General features: G+C 37.8%; 1 protein-coding gene across 6 annotated transcripts in view; it reads left to right on the top strand.

Annotated features, from left to right (window-relative positions):
• AGMO (alkylglycerol monooxygenase) overlaps positions 1–27,154 on the top strand; it is a 408,240-nt gene that overhangs the window by 117,599 nt on the left and 263,487 nt on the right. For all 6 annotated transcript variants that reach the window (XR_011566186.1, XR_011566185.1, XM_019958485.2 and 3 more), the window contains exon 4: positions 13,038–13,141. Coding sequence is in view for 4 of the 6 variants with exons in the window: in XM_019958485.2 (XP_019814044.1) it covers positions 13,038–13,141 (104 nt within the window). In the remaining 2 variants the exon portion in view is untranslated. The remainder of the gene's footprint in view (positions 1–13,037; positions 13,142–27,154) is intronic.

Raw genomic sequence — 27,154 nt, 5'->3', positions numbered from 1 at the left:
AGGATAATCTCCATCCACTCATAAGGCTAAGAGAGGGAGAATAAAGACACATTGCAGCCACTTTCTAACTGTGGTTTTAGTGCCTTTTTTTTTTTTTCCTGCTTTCCTGTCTTGTCCTGACAATCCCTGCTTGTTTTGCTTTCCTGTTCACTTCCTTAATATTGCTCTCCTTTCAAACTTTGGAGGTTAATGTGTTCTTGGAGTCTGTGGCTTGTGGAGATAAATTATAGCAGTCATTATTCCAAACATAATACAGCAGAAGTTCATTGTGTCTCACCACAGGCGAGCACACTGCACAGAAGGAGTGTTGTAGGAGTGCTTGCCAATCGTAGCTAAATCTATTGACATAAAGATAGTTCTTCTCCCATGGTTTCTGTCTTTGGATTGTGCTAGTTTAGGTCATTATGAGTGCCAAATGGATGTCATTAAATCCTCTGGACGATTTCTTGATTTTTATTCTATGCAGACCATGTGGATTCCTTTTTGATCTGGATATATGGTAAGTCCCATGATGAAATGACTAACAGTCCCCAAACCTAAAGCCATGATGCTACTGTTGCTGCTGCTAATCAGCACCTGCATGCACTAGAATTTGATTTCATTCAATAGATAAGTGGCCTTTGTGAGATATAATAACTGTCAGCTTCATAATTCTTTTAAAATGTAATACTGATAACTTTGATTTCAAAGGATTTTTATCTAATTCTACCAACTTTTGGAGAGAGGGGATAGGTTTTCTGTATGTGTGTGTGTTAGTTGCTCAGTTGTGTCCAACTCTTGCAACCCCATGAACTGTAGCCCACCAGGCTCCTCTGTCCATGGGCTTCTCCAGGCAAGAATACTGGAGTGAGTTGTCATGCTCAAACCCTTGTCTCCCACATGGCAGGCAGTTTCTTAAGCAGCTGAGCCACAAGGGGAGCTCTTGCTTTTCTATAAACACAGCTAATTTTCAACAGTTGAAAGGTATGGGAATCTCCCTTAACCAAAAAATCTCTCTTTGCTCATCTATTGTATTCCTAGAGATACCAGTTTTCAGGCCACTTAGTACTTTAGTACAATAATACTTTTTCCTATGAGTGGGAAAGAGCTCCTTCCATGTATCACCAGAGATGGAATCAGGATCTTCTAGCAGATCACTTGGCCCATGGCCTAGAGCTGAGGTAATATCAACAGAAAGAAGAGAAATCTAGGTTAATATTTAGACTTGGCAAATCTCAGCATACAAAATGACTAGGAGCAGAGGGATGTACATGGAGAATGATGAAACTTACAGAAGCCTTTTTTTTTTAAGCACAAACAGATTTATTTGCTAACCAAAGAGATGACCCTAATTACACCAACACTTTGAAATAGTTTAATTGTTTTTGATAAAGATAATTGATGCAATAATGAAAAAAAAAAAACGCAGTATGGAGATTTCCTCATTGAACTGAGCTTGTTCATCCTTGCAACTAATTTCTGTGAAAAATGATGATGGAATTTTTACTCTACTTTTTCATAGACCCGAGTACAGGTAACATTGTTCATGATGCATGCCACCACTAATTTCCCATCTTTGAGTTTTCTTGTTATTGTGCTTTCCTTTCCATCTCATTCCTGATGTTGAACCAATGTGCCATCTGTAAAGCTGCAGACAGTCTGAGTCTTTCTGCCATCAGCTGTGGTCTCTTCAAACTTCTCTCCCAGTTTACAGGAAAGCTGTGTTGTTTTCAAAGTGCTCTCAGTTTTTATGTTGAGGAAGTGTGTGCATGACAGGAGATGGCAAGAATGAAGATTGACATTTTAGGAATCAGTGAACTAAGATGGACTGGAATGGGTGAATTTAACTCAGATGACCATTATATCTACTACTGCGGGCAAGAATTCCTTAGAAGAAATGGAGTAGCCCTAATAATCAGTGAAAGAGTCTGAAATACAGTTCTTAGGTATAGTCTCAAAAAGGACAGAATAATCTCTGTTTCTAAGGCAAACCATTCAACAACACAGTAATCCAAGTCTAAGCCCCAACCAGTAATGCTGAAGAAGCTGAAGTTGAACAATTCTCTAAAGACCTACAAGACCTTCTAGAACTAATACCTAAAAAAGATGTCGTTTTCATTATAGGGGACTGGAATGCAAAAGTAGAAAGTTAAGAGATACCTGGATAATAGGCAAATTTGACCTTGGAGTACAAAATGAAGCAGGCCAAAGGCAAACAGAGTTTTGCCAAGGGAACACACCGGTCATACCAAACACCCTCTTCCAACAACACATGAGAAGACTCTCACATGGACATCACCAGATGGTCAATACCAGAATCAGATTGATTATATTCTTTGCAGCCAAAGATGGAGAAGCTCTATACAGTCAGCAAAAAGAAGACCGGGAGCTGACTGTGGCTCAGATCATGAGCTCCTTCTTGCCAAATTCAGACTTAAATTGAAGAAAGTGGGGAAAACCACTAGACCATTCAGGTATAACCTAAATCAAATCCTTTACGATTATACAGTGGAAGTGACAAATAGACTCAAGGCATCAGATCTTATAGACAGAGTGCCTGAAGAACTATGGATGGAGGTTTGTGACATTGTACAGTAGTCTGTGATCAACACCATCCCCAAGAAAAAGAAATGAAAAAAGGCAAAATGGTTGTCTGAGGAGGCTTTACAAATCACTGAGAAAAGAAGAGAAGTGAAAGGCAAAAGAGAAAAGGAAAGATATACCCATTTGAATGCAGAGTTCCAAAGCATAGCAAGGAGAGATAACAAAGCCTTCCTCAGTGATCAATGCAAAGAAATAGAGGAAAACAATAGAATGGGAAAGACAAGAGATCTCTTCAAGAAAATTAGTGATACCAAGGGAACATTTCATGCAAGATGGGCACGATAAAGAACAGAAAAGTTATGGACCTAACAGAAGAAGACAATATTAAGAAGAGGCGGCAAGAATACACATAAAGTGAAAGTGAAGTGAAAGTGAAGTCGCTCAGTCATGTCCGACTCTTTGTGACCCCAGGGACTGTAGCCCACCAGCTTCCTCTTTCCATGGGATTCCCCAGGCAAGAATACTGGAGTGGGTTGCCATTTCCTCATAAGCACTATACAAAAAAGATCTTCATGACCCAAATAAACACAAGAATGTGATCACTCACCTAGAGCCAGACATCCTGGAATGTGAAGTCAAGTGGGCCCTAGGAAGCATCACTACTAACAAAGCTAGTGGAGGTGATGGAATTCCAGTTGAGCTACTTCAAATCCTAAAAGATGATGATGTGAAAGTGCTTCACTCAATATGTCAGCAAATTTGGAAAACACAGCAGTGGCTACAGGACTGGAAAAGGTCAGTTTTCATTCTAATCCCTAAGAAAGGCAATGCCAAAGAATGTTCAAACTACCACACATTTGAACTCATCTCATATGCTAGCAAAACAATGCTCAAAATTCTCCTAGCCAGGCTTCAGGAATATGTGAAGCATGAACTTCCAGATGTTCCAGCTGGTTTTAGAAATGGCAGAGGAACCAGAGATCAAATTGCCAATATCTGTTGGATCATCAAAAAAGCAAGAGAGTTTCCAGAAAAACATCTACTTCTTTCTTACTGGCTATGCCAAAGCCTTTGTCTATGTGGATCACAAAGAAAAACTGTGGAAAATTCTTAAAGAGATAGGAATACCAGACCACGTTACCTGCCTCTTGAGAAATCTCTATGCAGGTCAGGAAACAAAAGTTAGAACTGCACGTGAAACAACAGACTGGTTCCAAATCAGAAAAGGAGTACGACAAGGCTGTATATTGTCACCCTGCTTATTTAACTTCTATGTAGAATATATCAGTGAAATGCCAGGCTGGATGAAGCATAAACTGGAATCAAGGTTTCTGGGAGAAATACCAATAACCTCAGATACACAGATGACACCATACTTATGGCAGAAAGTGAAGAAGAATTAAAGAGCTTCTTGATGAAATAGAAAGAGGAAAAGTCAGCTTAAAACTCAACATTCAGAAAACGAAGATCGTGGCATCTGGTCCCATCACTTCATGGGAAATAGATGGGGAAACAATGGAAACAACGACAGACTTTATTTTCTTGGGCTCAAAAATCACTGCAGATGGTGACTGCAGCCATGAAATTAAAAGATTCTTGCTTCTTGGAAGGAAAGTTATGACCAACCTAGATAGCATATTCAAAAGCAGAGACATTACTTTGCCGACAAAGGTCCATCTAGTTAAAGCTGTGATTTTTCTGGTAGTCATGTATGGATGTGAGAGTTGGACTATAAAGAAAGCTTGAGGACCAAAAATTGAACTATGCTATTGGAGAAGATTCTTGAGAGTCTCTTGGAGTGCAGGGAGATCCAACCAGTCCATCCTAAAGGAAATCAGTCCTAAATATTCATTGGAAGGACTGATGCTGAAGCTGAAACTCCAATACTTTGGCCACCTAATGCAAAGAACTGACTCATTGGAAAAGACCCTGATGCTGAGCAAGATTGAGGGCAGGAGGAGAAGGGGACGACAGAGGATGAGATGGTTGGATGGCATCACCGACTCGATGGACATGAATTTGAGCATGCTCTAAGAGTTGGTTGTGAACAGGGAAGCTTGCATGCTGCAGTCCATGGGATTGCAAAGAGTCGGACACTACTGAGCAACTGAACTGAATATCAATCTCCATTCATTGAATCATCAATTTTCTCATCAATTTGATTTTCTACTATAGGAAGTGAATGAAAGTGTGATGGTCAAATTGATGACATCACCATCAGTTCATTGAGTAAAGAATAGAAAAATAAATGAGGATCTATTTATTATTATGCATCTGCTTATATTTCCCATTTAGACTTCAGTTTGATAGTTTGAGTCTGTTACTATTATTTTGATTACTTAGTTAACTTAATTTTTGAAATCACTTATCATGTTTATCTGTTGGAAAGAGATAGAACAAATTTTGAAGGGTTCACTTATATTCAGTATTTCAAATTCAAAGTGACAATTGTTATCATTCAAAAATTGATAAGTTCAGTGTTTTATAGTGTTAGATTTTGTGTAAAAAGCTATAGGCAGTTGTGCTAATTCAAGAAGCTTAGCACCATTATTCAATAATGTGTTTTGAGCTCCTATTGTCCTTTACTTCCTGAAAATCACCAAATATGTGCCGGGGCCCACAGAACTCTTGGTCCCATTCACCTCCATTTCTGAAGGAGAAAGAAAAATCCAAGATGGGGGTGAATGCTCCAAATAAATCACTGTTGAGAGAGAGAAAATTTTAAAAAGCTTTCTTTTCCTCTAATGTAAGTTTTTCCCTTCTTCATTTCAATTTCATTTTTATTAGTTATAAAATAAGGAATTGAACTAAGTAACTTCATAAGGCTCCTGTAGTTCAGTTCTCATGTTCCATGTTCTGCTACACAATATGCTAAATGTCCCATGAAGTATTACTAACATGACTTTCTTGGTGCTAAACATCATGACATATTACAAATAGGCCTAACATTTTTTCCTTTATAACTTGAAGGTTTCTCACATTATGAGTTGAAGGCAACATCATCACCCCCAGGGTGCCCCAAGACTTCTGGCCTGTCACTCCTGAAGATTAAATTGTTATCATATAGCTGTGAACATTCCTTGTAGACCTATGTTTATGGCTCATATTAACCTAGAGAACTATTTCTGTCCACTTTATAGGTGACAAGATATGAGATAGGAGACTTATTTAGATATACTTTAGATGTGTAATGCATATAGAATCTGTTAGCCTCTAGATTACAAGTTTACTCTGTTTGGAAATTTCTCATCATTCTTATGTTTCTTCAAAGTAATCTCTGTTCTTACATATACTAAAAGTATCTTTTAATAAAACTCTCAAGTATATAAATTGGGTTTCATCAAAATTAAAACACAGTGTTCTTCATAAGACACTTCATAAGGAGAACATGTTTGTGTACAGTATATATAAAGAAATCTCAAAACTCAATAATATAAAAGCAAGCCAATTAAACTGAAGGCACTAGTATTGAATAGACCAAAAAGACATATCAATGGCAAAAATGCACATGGAGAAGTAACTATTGTCATTTGCCACCGCAGCAGTGTAGATTAAAATTTCAATGTGATAACAATATACACTTATTAGAATGTTATTAAATATAAATAAAATTAATAGTGTCAAGTACCATCAAAAATGTGGAGGACCTTTAACTCTCATTTACTGCTAGTGATAATACAAAAAGGCACGGTCACTTTGGAAAATGATTTGAATTTTTTTGCAACCTAATGTAAACATCCCATACAGTTCAGTAATCTCACTCTTGAGTATGTACCAAAGAAAAATGAAACTATGTCCACCTGAAAAAAAATTCTAGAAAATTTATAGATGCTTCATTTGTAATTGCCAAATACTAGAAACACTTGAAATGTTCAACTACTAAGTGGATCAAAACAAAACAAAAACTGATCGTACAAATGGAATACTACTCAGCAAAAAAAGGGAACAAACTACTGATAAACACAGCAAAATGGAGGAATCTGTGATACATTATGCTAAGTGCAAGAAAGCAAACTCAAAGGCCTAATATGCAATAATTCACTGATATGACATCCTTAGAAAAGCAAAACTAGGGGAAAGAAGAGCTTTCCTGGTGGCTCAGTGGTAAAGTATCCTCCTGCCAATACAGGTGTCACTTCGATCCCTGGGTTGGGAAGATCCCCTGGAGGAGGTAATGGCAACCCACTCCAGTATTCTTGCCTGGAGAATCCCATGGACAGAGGGGCCTGTCAGGCTACAGCCAACAGGGTTGCAAAAGAGTTCAACACGACTTAGCTAAACACCAACATAAGTGAAAAAAAAACATATGAGAGAATGCTAGGGACAGAGTATAAGATCAGGGAGGACTGACCACTCTATTAATGGTCCTTTGCTTTGTAATATATCCATGGCTTCTCTTGCAACTTCTGTCAGTCAGAAATCAGCAGGCAGCTTAGATGAGTGCTTCTGGTCCCCAGTCTTTCATGAGGTTGCAATTAAGCAGTAAGCTAGTTCCTGGCTGCAGTGTTATCTGAAGACTCAATTTGGAGAAGATCTGCTTCCAAACTCACATACATGGTTTTTGGCAAGATTCAGTTTCTCGTGGAATTTGGGTTAAGGAGCTTAGTTTCTTGCTAGCTGGTTAACCTGAGGCCTTCCCTAGTTCCCTGTTGTATGTACTTCTCCAAAAGGCAGCTTGCAACATGGCAGCCGACTTTCCTTGGATAGAGCATGTGACGATGTAAGAGAAAGCACCCAAGATGTCAGCCTCAGTCTTTTTATCACCTGATATCAGAAATGACATCCCGTCACCTTTGCGAGAATTATATTTAGCAGAAGAACATTAGTCACTCAGTTGTGTCTGACACTTTTGGATCTCTCAGTTGTGTCCAACTCTTTGTGACCCCATGAACCCACCAGGGTCCTCTGTCCATGGAATTTTCCAGGCAAGAATACTGGAGTGGGTAGCCATTCCATTCTCCAGGGGATCTTCCTGACCCAGGGATTGAATCTGGGTCTTCTGCATTGCAGGCAGATTCTTTACCACTGAGCCACCAGGAAAGCCCTACATTTACTGGAAGGAAGTCAAATCCAACCACATTCAAGGGAAGAGTTTATACAGGGGGTTCAGTACCAGTAGACTAGAATCACTGGGGACTGCCTAGAGACTGTCTCCCATAGGAAGCCCTCTGGATCCCATGGATTCTTATTTCACACCCAAAACACAGTAAACTCTCCTAAGTTCCCTGGGAATCTCATCATCTGAATCTGGGAGCCGTGTTAGAGTTAACCTGCCATACACAAAATGGAAGAGAGAACTTTGGGGTGATCATAACTATTCCGTGTCTATTGGGATAATAAAAACTATTCCATATCTTGATATTGACAGTGATTGCACAGTTGTATTTGTTTGATTAAAACTCATAGAACTAAATATCAAAAGGGATATATTTCATTGTAAGTAAGTTGGACTTTAATAAAAAAGAAACAAGATAGCAAACTCAAGAATATAACATACATACACACATATATTACATTAAATTTTGGCCAAATTGAATGAATAGTTAATGTATAAATAAAATATATGTAAAGAAATCTATATTTTGGCAGTGGAAAGTATTAATAACATTATTATTTCTAATATCATTGAAAAGCCATAGTAATATACCATAAGTTTTATAATCAATAATTTTCTTATAGAAAAAGAAAATTATTATTGATGGCAACTTATATGAATTTTTCACTGGAAGAAGTTTATTGTGATCATATCAGTTTTTCTCTTTAACATTTGTTTTTCTTCCTTAGAACAGACAACTCATCAATTCAAATATTAAGGAAGATGAACATATTTGTAAATGTACTGTTAAATGTATCTTATTTACCAAAGTACTGTTGGAACAATTTTCTAAAAATGTATTTTTAAAGCCACCCTTGAAAATAATTTACTTCCTGTGTTTCTTGTTTCCCCCAATTCTGGAAAGTTACAGAGGTAAGACAGTGGGATCCAATTACTGTAACCTGTTTATACAGCTGTACTTCATTGAATGAAGGCTTGTATTACACACAGTTTTTGATAGGAAGTCAGTGCTTTTAAAACAACTATAGAGACAGGTCTTTAACCTCCACCCTGGTGGATTCTTTGTTCCACCATTTAGCTTCTGTGGAGGTTATAAGAAGGTAGTTCCAATACGTATTATTGCCATCTAATCAAATCATCTACTTAGCTCATCCACTTATGAACTTGAAGCATAGATATATTATGATGAATTTTTTTATACAAATTCTGAAAGGTCCAATGAAATAATTTTGATTCATAGTGAAGTTTCTTTGAACATTCTGAAATGTTCAATAATGAGTATGTTCTAAAGAGAAAATGGTATTTAGATGTCTTCAATTGTTGAATCTATAAGAAGCTTTAAAAGATTTAGTATGTTCATTAGATTTATTATTTCTTAATAGTATCCCATACAACATATGAAGATTTTGAGTGTCATGGGATTCTTTGTAACTCTCTTATTCATAGTTATACAGGTTAATCAATAAACCACAGATTTAGGTTCTAGGTTATTTCAGGGATTATGCCTGGGAAGTTTGAGGTCATTATGGTGAAGTACTTCTTATTTGTGTAGGAATAGTTTCCTTCATTACTTGAGTAGAAATGTAGGGTCATTACTGCTGCTGCTGCTGCTGCTAAGTCACTTCAGTCGTGTCCAACTCTGTGCGACCCCATAGACGGCACCCCTCCAGGCTCTACTGCCCCTGGGATTCTCCAGGCAAGAACACTGGAGTGGGTTGCCATTTCCTTCTCTAATGCATGAAAGTGAAAAGTGAAAGTGAAGTCACTCAGTCGTGTCTGACTCTTAGCGACCCCATGGACTGCAGCCTACCAGGCTCCTCCGTCCATGGGATTTTCCAGGCAAGAGTACTGGAGTGGGTTGCCATTGCTTCTCCAGGGTCATTACTAGGAATGATTAAAAAAGTGTGGACCAATTAGAATCTACATTAGATATAAACTGATGTCTTGTGAAAATACTTGCCTCACTTGAAAATATATGACTTGAATAGAAATGACTTCTGATAAGCCTATCTATTCATAATCCTGTTCATAATTTCATTCTCACAGAATTGAATCTTTCTTATATTTCATTTGTTTTCCAAAACTCTTTTTGCACATTTTGTTTGGTAACTCCCTATATAGATTGTGTGGATTACAATAAACTGTGGAAAATTCTGAAAGAGATGGGAATACCAGACCACCTGACCTGCCTCTTGAGAAATTCATATGCAGGTCAGGAAGCAACAGTTAGAACTGGACATGGAACAACAGACTGGTTCCCAATAGGAAAAGGAGTCTGTCAAGGCTGTATATTGTCACCCTGCTTATTTAACTTCTATGCAGAGTACATCATGAGAAATGCCGGGCTGGAAGAAGCACAAGCTGGAATCAAGATTGCCGGGAGAAATATCAATAACCTCAGATATGCAGATGACACCATCCTTATGGCAGAAAATGAAGAAGAACTAAGGAGTCTCTTGATGAAAGTGAAAGAGGACAGTGAAAAAGTTGGCTTAAAGCTCAAGATTCAGAAAACAAAGATCATGGCATCTGGTCCCATCACTTTATGGCAAATAGATGGGGAAACAGTGGAAATAGTGGCTGACTTTATTTTTGGGGGCTCCAAAATCACTGCAGATGGTGATTGCAGCTATGGGTAGACTACAGTCCATGAGGTCACAAAGAGTCGGACACGACTGAGTGACTTCACTTTCACTTTACTCCTTGGAAGGAAAGCTATGACCAACCTAGACAGCATATTAAAAAGCAGAGACATTACTTTGTCAACAAAGTACCGTCTAGTCAAGGCTATGGTTTTTCCAGTGGTCATGTATGGATGTGAGAGTTGGACTATAAAGAAAACTGAGCGCCAAAGAATTGATGCTTTTGAACTGTGGTGTTGGAAAAGACTCTTGAGAGTCCCTTGGACTGCAAGGAGATCCAACCAGTCCATCCTAAATGAAATAAGTCCTGATTATTCATTGAAAGGACTGATTTTGAAGCTGAAACACCAATACTTTGGCCACCTGATGTGAAGAACTGACTCATTTGAAAAGACCCTGATGCTGGGAAAGATTGAGGGCAGGAGGAGAAGGGGATGACAGAAGATGAGATGGTTGGATGACATCACCAACTCAATGGACATGAGTGTTGAGTACACTCTGAGAGTTGGTGATATACAGGGAGGCCTGGCATGCGGCGGTTCATGGGGTCGCAAAGAGTCGGACACGACTGAGCGACTGAACTGAACTGAACTATATAGATTGTGGCTTCCCTGATAGCTCAGTTGGTAAAAAAAAATCCACCCGCAATGCAGGAGACCCCAGTTCTATCCCTGGATTGTGAAGATCCCTGAGAAGGGAAAGGCTACCCACTCCAGTATTCCGGCCTGGAGAATTCCATGGACTGTATAGTCCATGGGGTCACAAAGAGACAACTGAGCCACTTTCACTTTAAATAGATTGCTCACAGAGCTTTCATTGGCTAAATGAAAGCTTTTTCTTGTCTAAGAAAAGTCCACCAGGATTGACTATATTTACGTCTATCTCTCCATATATCCATGTTTTTCATTAAAACTCTAACAAATTATCCTGTCATGTGCCGTGTATTTTAACGTGTGTGCATGTCCATGCTAAGTTGCTTCAGTCTTATCCAACTCTTTGTGAACCTATGGACCATAGCCCACCAGGCTCCTCTGTCCATGGGATCTCCAGGCAAGAATACTCGAGTGGGTTGCCATGCCCTACCCCAGGGGATATTCCCGACCTAAGGATCTAACCCTAGGTCTGTAGAGGTTATAAGAAGGTAGTCCCATACATATTATTATGCATCTCCATGTCTCCTGCATTAGCCGATGGGTTCTTTATAACTCTGATTATGTGGCAATTGCAAAGACTAATAACTCAGTATTTCCACTCTTCAGTTCAGTAGCTCAGTTGTGTCCGACTCTTTGCAACCCCATGAATTGAAGCACGCCAGGCCTCCCTGTCCATCACCAACTCCTGGAGTCCACCCAAACCCATGTCCATTGAGTTGGTGATGCCATCCAACCATCTCATCTTCTGTCGTCCCCTTCTCCTCCTGCCCTCAATCTTTCCCAGAATCAGGGTCTTTTCAAATGAGTCAGTTCTTCGCATCAGGTGGCCAAAGTATTGGAGTTTCAGCTTCAGCATCAGTCCTTCCAGCGAATATTCAGGACTGATTTTCTTCAGGATGGACTGGTTGGATCTCCTTGCATCCAAAGGCCTCTCAAGAGTCTTCTCCAACACCACAGTTCAAAAGCATCAATTCGTCAGCGCTCAGCTTTCTTCACAGTCCAACTCTCACATCCATACATGACCACAGGAAAAACCATAGCCTTGACTAGACAGACCTTTGTTGGCAAAGTAATGTCTCTGCTTTTGAATATGCCATCTAGGTTGGTCATAAGTTGCCACTCTTAGGTTCACTGTTAAATTCCCATGCATCCAAACCTATTTTTTTTTTTTTTTAATTTTCAATATATACCAGCAGGGATAACTGTCATATCATATGGTTAATTCTATCTTCTATATTTGTAGCAAAGGACAAAATTTAAATTATTTAGCTAAGAACATACTTTCTTCTAATAATATAGAATATATGTAATTCTGGTAGAAAATGAAATAATGAGGGCAGAATGAAAAATATGGGCTTGTTTTTTAAATTCTATACATTCAGATGGTCATTAGAGAGGCATGTTGCTGCAGAAAAAACAGACAACTTTTGGGTTCATATGAATTTCAAGACAGTATGAGGGCAATTTGAATAATGCTTAATGAAAATTAACAGTTTCCTTTTTTTTTTGAGGATAAACAGCAGTTATGTGGGACAGTTTTAGAAATGTTAGTGTTGGTGAGATATGGGAAGAAATATATGTAACTATTAGTTACTAATATATATATCTATAAATGAAACTGAAACATTAAATCTTATGGCCAAATATTATTCTCCATTGTCTCTTACTCCAATAGACAGATTTTGACATTTATTAAAAAGCCATTAGAGAAGAAAATGGTATAATATTTCATTTTTAAATTTATACACCATTTCTCCCATCAGAGTATTCTTCTTTAATTAGAAATAAGTTAACACATGCTGAAAAATTATCGCAGTGCATTAACTGTTTTGTTCGAACATTACAAGTTAGATTTTATGATCTGTTATATTGTAATATGTTAGCAAAGTGTAAATTTTGGAAGTCATTTCAGTTTGCTGGAGGCATTTAATTATATCATATACACTATATATATTTATTGGCTATGTTTCAGTTTTGTTTATAATTCATTTCCTCTCTGCTTCCAAAAATGATTCAAGGCAGCTCATTTTAATTATATTGGCCTGCTTTTCCAGAGATATTCCAGACTTTTATTTCTCGTTCAATAGAGCAGCACACACAACTGAAAATGGAAATTGCTTTGTTCTTATTCTCATGGCTCATTTCAAATTATGTGTTTTGCAGAGGTTAACATTATGTGGGCTGGTCACCAAACACATCACAGTTCTGAAGGCTATAACTTATCCACAGCACTGAGACAATCCGTCCTCCAAATTTACACTTCCTGGGTAAGTTTACAAAACTGAATTCATGTGATAATATTATTTCATTCAGTCCCAGCTGTTCCTATTTCTTATGCTGAGTAAATGAATGGAAGGTGTTTTGCTAAAACACTTCTTTCTCCTCTATAAGGCCAGAGACTGAAGTGTTTCTTCCTCTGTGAAGCCAGACACATAAGAAGCAAGTGGTATTGTCCAAAGGTACTCTTTTTTTTGACAGCCCAAAACTCTGAGGTGTTTGGAAAGGTGAGAAAGTGTCTGGCTAATCCTTATTTACTGACAGCAAAGAAGCTAATGGCAATAGTACTGCTGCTGCTGCTGCTAAGTCACTTCAGTCGTGTCCGACGCAATAGTACTAATTAGTAACAATTAGTAATAGAGTACTAGTAGCTCCAGAAGGAATGAAGCAACTGGGCCAAAGTGGAAACAATACTCAGTTGTGGATGTGTCTGGTGGTGAAAGTATAATGATGCTGTAAAGAACAATATTGCATAGGAACCTGGAATATTAGGTCCATGAATCAAGGTAAATTGGAAGTGGTCAAGAAGGAGATGAAAAGAGTGAACATTGACATCTTAGGAATCACTGAACTAAAATGAATGGGAATGGGCAAATTTAATTCAAATGACCATTATATCTACTAAGGTGGGCAAGAATCCCTTAGAAGAAATGGAGTAGCCCTAATAGTAGACAGAAGAGTCCGAAATGCAGTACTTCGGTGCAATCTTGAAAACAACAGAATGATCTTGGTTCACTTCCAATGCAAACCATTCAACAACACAATAATCTATCTATTCCCCAACCACTGATGGTGAAAAAGCTGAAGTTGACTAGTTCTATGAAGACCTATAAGACCTTCTAGATCTAACACCAAAAAAGATGTCCTTTTCATCATAGGGGATTGGAATGCAAAAGTAGGAAATCAGGATACTTGGAGTAACAGGCAAGTTTGGCCTTGGAGTACAAAATGAAGCAGGGAAAATGCTAACAGAGTTTTGCCAAGAGAACCCACTGGTCATAGCAAATGCCCTTGTCCAACAACAAAAGAGACAACTCTATATATGGACATCATCAGATGGGCAATACTGAAATCAAACTGATTATATTCTTTGCAGCTGAAGCTGGAGAAGCTCTATACAGTCAGCAAAAACAAGACTTGGAGCTGTCTATGGCTCAGATCATGAGCTCCTTATTGCAAAATTCAGAATTAAATTGAAGAAAGTGGGGAAAACCACTAGACCATTCAGGTATGACCTAAATCAAATCCCTCTTGATTATACAGTGGAGGTGATGAGTAGATTCAAGGGTTTAGATCTGGTAGACAGAGTGCCTGAAAAACTATGGAAGAGGTTCATAATGTTGTACATGAATCAGTGACCAAAACCATTCCAGAGAAAAAGAAATGCAAGAAAACAAAGTGGTTGTTTGAGGAGGCTTTACATATAGCTGAGAAAAGAAGAGAAGCAAAACGTAAGGGGGGAAAGGAGAAATATATCCAACAGAATGCAGAGTTACAGAGAACAGCAAGGGGAGATAAGAAGGCTTTTTTAAATGAACAATGCAAAAAAATAGAGGAAAACAGTAGAATGGGAAAGACTAGAGATTTCTACAAGAAAAATGGAGATATCAAGGGTACATTTCATGCAAGGATGGGCACAATAAGGGACAGAAATGGTAAGGAACTAACAGAAGCAGAAGAGATTAAGAACAGGTGGCAAGAATACACAGAAGAACTATACCAAAAAGGTCTTAATGACCAGGATAACAATGATGGTGTGGTCACTTATCTAGAGCCAGATACCCTGGAGTGTGAAGTCAAGTGGACTTTAGAAAGCATCATTATGAACAAATTAGTGGAGGTGATGGAATTCCAGCAGAGCTATTTCAAATCCTCAAGGATGATGTTGTTAGAGTGCTGCACTCAATATGCCAATATGCCAGCAAATTTGGAAAACTCAGCAGTGACCACAGGATTGGAATAGGTCAGTTTTCATTCCCATCCCAAAGAAGGGCAATGCCAAAGAATGTTCAAACTATGCTGCAGTTGTGCTCATTTCACATGCTAGTAAAGTTATGCTCAAAATCCTTCAAGCTAGGCTTTCAGCTGTATGTGAACCAAAAACATCCAGATGTTCAAGCTCAATTTAGAAAAGGCAGAGGAGCCAGAGATCAAATTGCCAACATTCACTGAATCATAGAGAAAGCAAGGGAATTCCAGAAAAACATCTGCTTTTCCTTCACTGATTACGTGAAAGCCTTTGACTTAGTGGATCACAACAATTAGTGGGAAATTCTTAAGGAGAAGGAAATACCAGACCACTCTCCCTGTCTCCTGAGAAACCTGCATGCAGGTCAAGAAGGAACAGTTAGACTCTTGCATGAACACCTGACTGGTTTAAACTTTGGAAAGGAATATGACAAGGTTGTATATTGTCTTCCTGTTTATTTAACTGTATGCAGAGTACATCTAGCAAAAGGCAGGGCTGGATGAATTACAAGCTGGAATCAAGATTGCTGGGAAAAATATCAACAACCTCATATACACAGATGATACCACTCTAATAGCAGAAAATGAAGAGGAACTAAAGAGCCTCTTGATGAGAGTAAAAGACAAGAGTGAAAAAGCTGGCCTAAAACTCAACATTCATAAAACTAAGATCATAGCATCCTGTCCCATCACTTCATGAGAAATAGATGGGACAAAAGTGGAAGTAATGAGAGATTTTCTTTTCTTGGGCTCCAAAATCACTGTGGACAATGACTGAAGCCATGAAATTGAAAGATGCTTGCTCCTTGTAAGGGAAGCTATGACAAACCTAGCCAGCCTATTAAAAAGAGAGACATCACTTTACCAACAAAGGTCCATATAGTCAAAGCTATGGTTTTTCCAGCATGTATGGATGTGAGAGTTGGATCATAAAGAAGACTGAGCACCATAGAACTGACTCTTTTGAATTGTGATGCTGGAGAAGACTCTTGAGAGTCCCTTAGATTGCAAGAAGATCAAACCAGTTAATCCTAAAAATGAAGTCACTCAGTCGTGTCTGACTCTTTGCGACCCCATGCACTGTAGCCTACCAGGCTCCTCCATCCATGGGATTTTCCAAGCAAGAATACTGGAGTGGATTGCCATTTCCTTCTCCAGGAGATCTTCCCAACCCAGGGATTGAACCCCGGTCTTCCGCGTTGTAGGAAGACGCTTTACCATCTGAGTCACCAGGGAAGTCTAGTTAATCCTAAAGGAAATCAATATCGGAAGGACTGATGCTGAAGCTGAAACTCCAATATTTTGGCCACCTGATGTAAATAGCCAGCTCATTGGAAAAGACCCTGATGCTGGGAAAGATTGAGAGCAGGAGAAGAAGAGGGCAACAGAGGATGAGATGGTTGGATGGAATCACCAAGTCAATGGACATGAGTTTGAGCAAGCTCCAGGAGTTGGTGATGGATAGGGAAGCCTGGTGTGCTGCAGTCCACAGGGGCACAGGGAGTCTTACATGATCTAGCAACTGAACAACAAGGACAAGGAGCATGATATACTGACAGTGCATCTCAATTCAAATATACGCAAAGATTTCATTAGAAACTTTAAAAAACAGTTGTTAAAAAATCAATTCCCAATTGTGCATGCTGAAGTAAAATCCAAGTAAATCTTTTGCTTTTTATTTACATATCAAAGCAGTTAGTATAATGCTCAACAGAAAATTTGGCTCCAAAATATTTTGAAACAAGGAAATGACAAGACTAATGAATATCAGAAATTGCCTCTAGTTCTAAGGTTCTTTTGAGTCACTGGACAAACCTGTTCTACCTGCTACCAGACATCTGTGATTCAGTCTTTAACTCTTGCATTAATAGCTGTCTAAAATACTGCTACAAATGCACCTTGAGCTGGAATGTCAAAATTATCAATGTACAAGGGTATTCAACAGTTAGCTTTTACTAACTATAAATTATAATGATCTAATATTTGTATGGTTCTTGATAGCTTGCATGATAGACAGCATTTATTGAATATTTTCTATGTGCCAGGCAATCTTCTAAGACCTCATTATATATTAATTTGTTTGATCTTTCTGGCACAGGTACTATTATAGCTCTCATTTCAAAATTATATCTGACTCCACAGTTCAGTCTCAAAACTAGTAAAGGGTAGAGTAGAATTTGAACTCATTCACCCTGGCTGCAACGATCTTGACCTCTACTCTGAATCCTCTCTGTGTGCCTGTGTATCGCCTTTCACTTTTGTCATCTCCTTTGATCCTCACAAATAGGCCCCATGCTATACTAGATCAAGTATTACTATTATCAAGACCTTTAGATCAGTGAGGTTAATTACACAGCTAGTAAGTGACAAAGCCCCATATTTGTAATCAGATGCCTCACATAATCCGTAGAAAGATATACTGGCATGTGTTCTGACCCAGACAGATGCATAGGCCATACAAATGGATAAACCAGTGATGGTACTAATACGTGTCCTGAAATGGATATTGAAAGAAATCAACCCCCTCCTCCCCACAGCAGTGCACCTATGTTATAGCCTATAATTTCTTAAGCCTGTTGTAACCAAGTACCACAAACTGGGTGATTTAGAACAGCAGAATTCTACTGTCCCACCATTCTGGAGGCCAGAAGTTTAAAACCAGTGTTGGCAGGGTCAGCTCCTAGGGGAGAGGCCGTTCCACTCCTTTCTCCTAGGTTCCCCAATCTTGGGGAAATCATGGCGGTCTGATTTCACATGGGGGTCTCCCTGCATCTGGGTTCAAATTTCTCTTTTTTTAATAAGGATACTAGTCATACTCGATTAGGAGCTCACCCTACTCCATTATGAGGACCTCTTAACTAATCACATCTGCAGTGATCCTATTTCCAAATAAGGTCACATTCTGAGGTATTTAGGGAATAGAATTTCAACACATGGACTTTATAGAGAAATAATTCCATCTATAACACAGCTCTAAGCAATATAGATGAAAAAGATAAATAGGTAATTCCCCTCTCGTATCTTCTATAACTTGTTCTGGAACTCTAGATGGTTAAATGTAGAAGAAAATACTCTCTCTTACCCAGCTGTATATAGCTCAAGAGTTGTTCAGGGCTTCAGTGAATGGAGGGAAGGACAGGCCTTTGACTAGGGAGGGAAATAGTGTCCACCCTCCCTTCTTAGGGAATAGCTGCATTAATGCAAACTTCTATTAACCTGTACAAAATAGGCTGAATATATGACTGATTAAAATACTAACTTCAAAGATATTTATTCTCTCTTGATGTATATATTACTCTTTACATAATGATAGCTCAAATCTCCAGTATTTGCATTTTGGAGGAGAAAGGCTCCAAGAAATGATGTAGCTGTGTTGGCAGTTGCCCCAGGGAAACATGTTGTTAGTGAGTTAATTACCTGAGCGATTGTCAGAGGAAAATTTTTATCTGAGCATCATAGATTTCAGAAGTAGAAGAAACCTGGGAGATTTATATTTAAATCATCTATTTAAATATATTATATTTAAACATAATACATATATTTAAATAATCCATTTTTTATAGCCTCAGAATGAATCTCAGGGGAGCCCACTGTATCATACAATATTGAACACTGTCATTTGGAATTTGAATTCAGGCATCTGACTCCCATCTTTATCCTGGCTTAGCTTGTGTCCTTTCTCCTATTAAGCTAAAACATCCAAAAATACAGATTATTGAAAATCTAAGTGAAATGCAGGTTCACATTTATTTATTGCCAGACTGTATTCCCTTTATAACCTCATATCACTTTGCTACAGACACAGAAAATATGCTGAATAAATAAACTAGCATTGGGAATGCATCACAAGCTGCTAATCTGGGGTGGAGATGGGGAGGAAGAAAGGATGTGCAGTATGAGACATGAAAGGAAGGGATTGTAAATCAGCCTGGATTCTTGGTTAATATTTGTAGGTGTGTTTGAAGATAACTTAGATGGTCTGTGATGGTTGTCACTCTACGATAGGTCTTTCTACACATTAAAATCAAAAAGAGCTGTCAGCTCTCTTCATTTTCTTTGAGTCTTTTGTAGGATTGTCTCCATTGACACAGCTACATAAGGCATATAATTTGGTAGATACTAAGGTAACAAGGTATTTTGGAGCACATAAGAAACTGATGTGTGAAGTGAAAGGCAAGATTAAGCTCAGAGTATTTTCTTTCATATTACTATGAAAATTAGGGTGGTAGGCCTGTCATTTAAAGTAGTTTAAGATGAGAATTGAAAATTCAAGAATCTATAACATACTTTTTGCATTTTTAAAACCCAGTTTTGGCTAATTTAACATTACTCATCCCCAAAGAGCTACAATTAGTGGAGTACCTTTCCCTCCCTCAAATTATTGATTCATTTTTTATTAAGTATAAAACAATATAATATGTTACAAGTATACAAAATAGTGATTCACAATTTTAAAAGTTATTATCAATTTATAGTTGCTATAAAATATTGGCTATATTTCCTGTATTGTAGAATATATCTGTGTAGTTTATTTTGTACATTATAGTTTATACCTATTAATTCCCTATCCCTATGTTACCCCTTCTGCAGTTTAAGTGAGGCTTATTTGTTATGTAATTAAATACATGGTTTTACTTGCTATTCAGTCTTTTATTATATATCTTAATATAATGCCTTAAATATGATAGTCTCTTCACTTTGCAAATAGTAAAATGTGTCTAGACTCATGAATATTGTGTAATATGTACTAGGGTCAGGATTAACATCTCATTTAATTCCCAGTTTACAAATAAAATAATCTGAAAGCTACAGCTTTATATTGAAAACTTAGTTTTAGAAGTGCTCAAAAAGTAAAAGAATGGGATCAGTCAGGGGGATACAGGAGCCAACTTGAAGGAGCGCCCAATGGCCATAATGCGAAACAGTTTAATACATAGCATAGTGTGAAGTCATAATCCAAAGTAAAAAATAAATACATTTGAAATCAGTCTGTACTGACATGTGAAAGTGAAGGTATCTGTTGCTCAGTTATATCTGACTTTTTGTGACCCCATGGACTGTAGCCCACCAGACTCCTCTGTTCATGGGATTTTCCAGGCAAGAATACTGGAGTGGGTTGCCATGTTCTCCTCCAGGGGATCTTCCCAACTCGGGATCAAACCTGTGTCTCCTGCATTGTAGACAGATTCTTTACCATCTGAGCCACCAGGGAAGCCCCTATATTTCAAATACATTTGAAATCAGTCCACAATGACATAGATCAATGATTGAATACATAAATAAATAGGAACAAACAAACAGAAAATGAAATACCCTAAAGAATTTGAAATGATATCTGTAGATAATGCCCCCTTCCAGGAAACTGGGATTAATGCCCAATTTACCCCTTTTATGCTTGGACTTCACTCTATTTATATATTTATTTTTATGCTGTGGTGTACAGCATGTGGGATCTTAGTTCCACAACCAGGGATGGAAACTGTCCCTGCTGCAGTGGGAGTACAGAGTCCTAATCACTGGATTACCCAGGAAGTCCCTGGGCTCTACTTTATAAACACCTTTACAAAGAGTAGAGTATGGAAAGGGGACAAAATTTGGGGTGGGAATTTAATTTTACAGTGGAGAAACTTAGCAATCAATCAATCAAAGATCAAAGTTAACAGCAGTGACATCTTAGTAGCAGGTACCATTTGATAAGATGTGATAAGAAATATATTCTGGTGACAGCATGTACCCTATGACAAGATACAGGGGAATGAGTATTTACCCCCATGGTCTCTGTCACCAAAGCCCATAATCCCAGTCTAACCATAAGAAAAGACATGTGTCAATCTCAAATTGAGTGACATTCTACAAAAATACCTAGCCAATATTTGAAAGTGTAAAGGTTATGAAGCACAAAGAATGTCTGAGAAACAATCACAGATCAGAGGAGGCTATAAGATAAAAACTAAATGTAATGTTTTATCTTAGATGGATCCTAAAGTAGAAAAAGCACATTATTGGGGAGAAACAGAACTAGTGAAGCTTAAATAAGGTGTAGAGTTTAGTTAGAAGTAATGAATGGCTGTCAGTTCCTTAATTGTTTTGATGCAGTTTAGTAATATATTAACAATAGAAAGATTGGTGTGAGAATATGTGGCAACTTCCTATCTTTGCAACCCTTTGGCAAGCATAAAACTATTATAAAACAAATAGTTTATAAAAAGATAGAACCATATTTCTATACCTACATTTTCAAACTCAGGGCCATGATAGATCATATACTGACTCAAGAAAAAAGCAACTTAGACCTAGTCATTACCAATAGTCATTGATTCCTAGGACCCCCTAGAATATGATGAAGAGCACTGATTCAGCCATGCTATTTTATTTTAATTGGAAGTTAATTACTTTACAATATTGTGGTGGTTTTTGCCATACATTCACATGAATCAGCCATGGGTGTACATGCATTCCCCATCCTGACCCTCCCTCTCATCTCCCTCCCAATCCCATCCCTCAAGGTCATCTCAGTACACTAGCCCTGAGCACCCTGCCTCATGCATCGAACCTGGACTGGTGATCTATTTCAAATATGATAATATTCATGTTTCAATGCTACTCTCTCAAATCATCCCACCCTCGCCTTCTTCCACAGAGTCCAACAATCTGTTCTTTACATCTGTGTCTCTTTTGCTGTCCTGCATATAGGGTCATCGTTACCATCTTTCAAAATTCCATATATATATATATATGTTAATATACTGTATTGGTGTTTTTCTTTCTGGCTTACTTCAGTATAATAGGCTCCAGCTTCATCCACCTCATTAGAACTTCTTCAAATGCATTCTTTTTAATAGCTGAGTAATATTCCATTGTGTATATGTACCATGGCTTTCTTATCCGTTCATCTGCAAATGGACATCTAGGTTGCTTCCATGTCCTGGCTATTTTAAACAGTGCTGTGATAAACATTGGGGTTACACATGTCTCTTTCAATTTTGGTTTCCTCGGTGTGTATGCCCAGCAGTGGGACTGCTGGGTCGTATGGCAGTTCTATTTCCAGTTTTTTAAGGAATCTCCAGTGTTCTCTATAGTGGCTGTACTAGTTTGCATTCCCACCAACAGTGTAAGAGGTTTCCTTTTCCTCTGCACCCTCTCCAGCATTTATTGTTTGTAGATTTTTTGACAGCAGCCATTCTGACCAGCATGAGATGGTACCTCACTGTGGTTTTGATTTGCATTTCTCTGATAATGAGTGATGTTGAACATCTTTTCATGTGTTTGTTAGCCATCTGTATGTCTTCTTTGGAGAAATGTCTGTCTAGTTCTTTGGCCCATTTTTTGATTGGGTCCCATATTTTTCTGGAATTGAGCTGCAGGAGTTGCTTGTATATTTTTGATATTAGTTGTTTGTCAGTTGCTTCATTTGCTATTATTTTCTCCCATTCTGAAGGCTGTCTTTTCAGCTTGCTTATAGTTTCCTTTGTTGTGAAAAAGCTTTTAAGTTTAATTAGGTCCCACTTGTTTATTTTTGCTTCTTTTTCATTACTCCTGGAGGTGGATCATAGAGAATCCTGCTATGATTTATGTCAGAGAGTGTTTTGCCTATGTTTTCCTCTAGTTTTATAGTTTCTGGTCTTACATTTAAACCTTTAATCCATTTTGAGTTTATTTTTGTGTATGCTGTTAGAAAGCATTCTACTTTCATTCTTTTACATGTGGTTGACCAGTTTTCCCAGCACCACTTGTTAAAGAGATTGTCTTTTCTCCAAGAATTGTATATTTTTGCCTCCTTTGTCAAAGATAAGGTGTACATAGGTGTGTGGATTTATCTCTGGGCTTTCTATTTTGTTCCAGTGATTTACATTTCTGTCTTTGTGCCAGTACCATACTGTCTTGATGACTGTTGCTTGATGTTGTATAGCCTGAACTCAGGCAGGTTGATCCCTCCAGTTCCATTCTTCTTCCTTCAGATTGCTTTAGCTATTTGAGGTTTTTTTGTAATTCCATAAAATTGTGAAATTATTTGTTCTAATTCTCTGAAAAATACCATTGGCAGCTTGATAGGGATTGCATTAAATCTATTGATTGCTTTGGATAGTATACTCATTTTCACTATATTGATTCTTCTGATCCATGAACATGCTATATTTCTCCATCTATTTGTGTCGTCTTTGATTTCTTTCAGCAGTGTTTTATAGTTTTCTATATATAGGTCTTTTGTTTATTTAGGTAGATTTATTCCTAAGTATTTTATTCTTTTCGTTGCAATGTGAATGGAATTGTTCCCTTAATTTCTTTTTCTGTTTTCTCATTGTTAGTGTACAGGAATGCAAAGGATTTCTGTGTTAATTTTATATCCTGCAACTTTACTGTATTCATTGATTAGCTTTAGTAATTTTCTGGTGAAGTCTTTTGGGTTTTCTATGTAGAGGATCATGTCATTTGCAACAGTGAGATTTTTACTTCTTCTTTTCCAATTTGTATTCCTTTTATTTCTTTTTCTGCTCTGATTGCTGTGGCCAAAACTTTCAAAACTATGTTAAATAGTAGTGGTGAGAGTGGGCACCATTGTCTTGTTCCTGACTTTAGGGGAAATGCTTTCAATTTTTCACCATTGAGGATAATGTTTGCTGTGGGTTTATCATATATGGCTTTTATTATGTTGAGGTATGTTCCTTCTATGCCTGCTTTCTGGAGGGTTTTTTTTTTTATCATTAATGGATGTTGAATTTTGTCAAAGGCTTTCTCTGCATATATTGAGATAATCATATGGTCTTTATCTTTCAATTTGCTAATGTGGTATATTACGTTGATTGATTTTGTGGATATTGACGAATCCTTGCATCCCTGGGATAAAGCCCACTTGGTCATGATGTATGATCTTTTTAATATATTGTTGGATTCTGTTTGCTAGAAGTTTGTTGAGGATTTTTGCATCTATGTTCATCAGTGATATTGGCCTGTAGTTTTCTTTTTTTGTGACATCTTTGTCTGGTTTTGGTATTAGGATGATGGTGGCCTCAGAGAATGAGTTTGGAAGTTTACCTTCCTCTGCAATTTTCTGGAAGAGTTTGAGTAGGATAGGTGTTAGCTCTTCTCTAAATTTTTGGTAGAATTCACCTGTGAAGCCATCTGGTCCTGGGATTTTGTTTGTTGGAAGATTTCTAATTACGGTTTCAATTTCTATGCTTGTGATGGGTCTGTTAAGATTTTCTATTTCTTCTTGGTTCAGTTTTGGAAAGTTATACTCTTCTAAGAATTTTTCCATTTCTTCCAAGTTGTCCATTTTATTGGCATATAGTTGCTGATAGTAGTCCCTTATGATCCTTTGTATTTCTGTGTTGTCTGTTGTGATTTCTGCATTTTCATTTCTAATTTTGTTGATTCTTCTCCCATTTTTTCTTGATGAATATAGCTAATGGTTTGTCTATTTTATTTATCTTCTCAAAGAGCCACCAGCTTTTCGTTTTGTTGATTTTTGCTATGGTCTCTTTTGTTTCCTTTGCACTTATTTCTGCCCTAATTTTTATGATTTCTTTCCTTCTACTAACCCTGGGGTTCTTCGTTTCTTCCTTTTCTAGTTGCTTTGGGTGTAGAGTTAGATTATTTATTTGATTTCTCTCCTGTTTCTTGAGATCGGCTTGTATTGCTATGAACCTTTCCCTTAGTGCTGCTTTTACTGAATCCCATAGGTTTTGGGTTGTTGCATTTTCATATGTTTCTATACATATTTTGATTTCTTTTTTTATTTCTTTTGTGATTTGCTGGTTATTCAGAAGCGTGTTGTTTAGCTTCCATATGTTTGTATTTTTAATGGTTTTTTTTTTTCCTGTAGTTGACATCTAATCTTACCACATGTGATCAGAAAAGATGCTTGAGATGATTTCAGTTTTTTTGAATTTACCAAGGATAGATTTATGGCCCAGGATGTGATCTATCCTGGGGAAGGTTCCATGTGCCCTTGAAAAAGAGGTGAAATTCATTGTTTTAGGGTGAAATATCCTATAAATATAAATTATGTCTGACTGGTCCATTGTATCATTTAAAGTTTGTGTTTCCTTGCTAATTTTCTGTTTAGTTGATCTATCCATAGGTGTGAGTGGGGTATTAACATCTCCCTCTATTATTGTGTTACTGTTAATTTCCCCTTTCATATTTGTTAGCATTTGCCCTACGTATTGCAGTGCTCCTACGTTGGGTGCGTATATGTTTATAATTGTGATGTCTTCTTCTTGGATTGATCCTTTGATCATTATGTAGTGTCTGTCTTTGTCTCTTTTCACGGCCTTTATTTCAAAGTCTATTTTATCTGATATGAGTATTGCTGCTCCTGCTTTCTTTTGGTCTCCATTTGTGTGAAGTATCTTTCTCCAGCCCTTCACTTTCAGTCTGAATGTGTCCCTAGGTTTGAGGTGTGTCTCTTGTAGGGAGCATATATAGGGGTCTTGTTTTTGTATCCATTCAGCCAGTCTTTGTCCTTTGGTTGAGTCATTCAACCCATTTACATTTAAGGTAATTATTGATAAATATGATCCCATTGGTATTTACTTTGTTGTTTTGGGTTCGAGTTTATAAACTTTTTCTGTGTTTCCTGTCTAGAGATGATCCTTTGGCATTTGTTGAAGAGCTGATTTGGTGGTGCTGAATTCTCTGAGCTTTTGCTTGTCTGTAAAACTTTTGATTTCTTTTTAATATTTGAATGAGATTCTTGCTGGGTACAGTAATCTGTGTTGTAGGGTTTTCTCTTTCATTACTTTAAGTATGTCCTGCCATTCCCTTCTGGCTTGAAGAATTTCTATTGAAAGATCAGCTGTTATCCTTATGGAGATCCCTTTGTGTGTTATTTGTTGTTTTTCCCTTGCTGCTTTTAATATTTGTTCTTTGTGTTTGATCTTGTTAATTTGATTAATATGTTTCTTGGGGTTTTTTGCCTTGGATTTATCCTGTTTGGGACTCTCTGGGTTTCTTGGACTTGGATGGCATTCTAGGGAAGTTTTCAATCATTACCTCCTCAAGTATTTTCTCATGGCCTTTCTTTTTGTCTTCTTTTTCTGGGACTCCTATGATTCCAACGTTGGGGCGTTTAACATTGTCCCGGAGGTCTCTGAGGTTGTCCTCCATGCTATTTTAAATCAGATGTTATTCTATAGTAACCAGGCTTCCCAGGTGGCTCAGTGATAAAGAACCTGCAAGCCAATGCAGGAGACCTAAGAGAAATGGGTTTGATTCCTGGGTCAAGAAGATCCCCTGGAAGAAGGCATGGCAATCCACACTTCAGTATTCTTGCCTAGAGAATCCCATGGACAGAAGAACCTGGCAGGCTACAGTCCACAGGGTCGCTAAGAGTCAGATACCAATGATGTGACTTCGTGTGCACTAGCGCTAAAGTAACCATGTTTCCATTCTTAATCCCTCAATCCATCACTCACTGTTACCTTTCCAATATGCCTGCTCAGAACAAACTAAACTCCTTTATAGTTGTTAGAAAGGAACATTATAGAGTCCTTATCAAAGGCAGAGCTGGTCTAAACCTGATCCAACCTGTCTTTCTGAGCTCATCTTCATCCCTCTCCCATTGTCACTCTATGTCCAGCTGAACAATTAGTTTTCAATTCTCTAAATCTGTTGTGACATAATCCCCTGGTATTTTATTGACATGCATGTATCTCTGCCTAGAAAGTTATTTCTTATTTACCTTTGATTATTATCTCCTTCAAGATTCAATTCCTTTCTACATAGCTTTCCCCAGGTCGCTTTTCTTTTTGTCCTGTATGCTTATGGTTAGTCATTCAATTGTGTCCGACTCTTTACGATCCCATGGACTTTAGCTCGCCAGGCTCCTCTACCCATGGGATTCTCCAGGCAAGAATGTTGGAGTGGGTTGCCATGCTCACCTCCAGGGGATCTTCCCAACCCAGGGATCAAACCCAGTTCTCCTGCATTGCAGGCAGATACTTTACCGTCTCTTCACTACTAGAATGAGTAGCCTATCTCTTCTCCAGGGAAGCTTCCTGTTAGATTCCCAGGAATCTAACCAAGATATCCTG

Source organism: Bos indicus, chromosome 4 (genome assembly GCF_029378745.1).
Source record: "Bos indicus isolate NIAB-ARS_2022 breed Sahiwal x Tharparkar chromosome 4, NIAB-ARS_B.indTharparkar_mat_pri_1.0, whole genome shotgun sequence".
NCBI lineage: Eukaryota > Metazoa > Chordata > Mammalia > Artiodactyla > Bovidae > Bos > Bos indicus.
The sequence above is the reverse complement of the archived record's forward strand: the minus strand, read 5'-3'. Positions and strand labels throughout refer to the sequence as shown.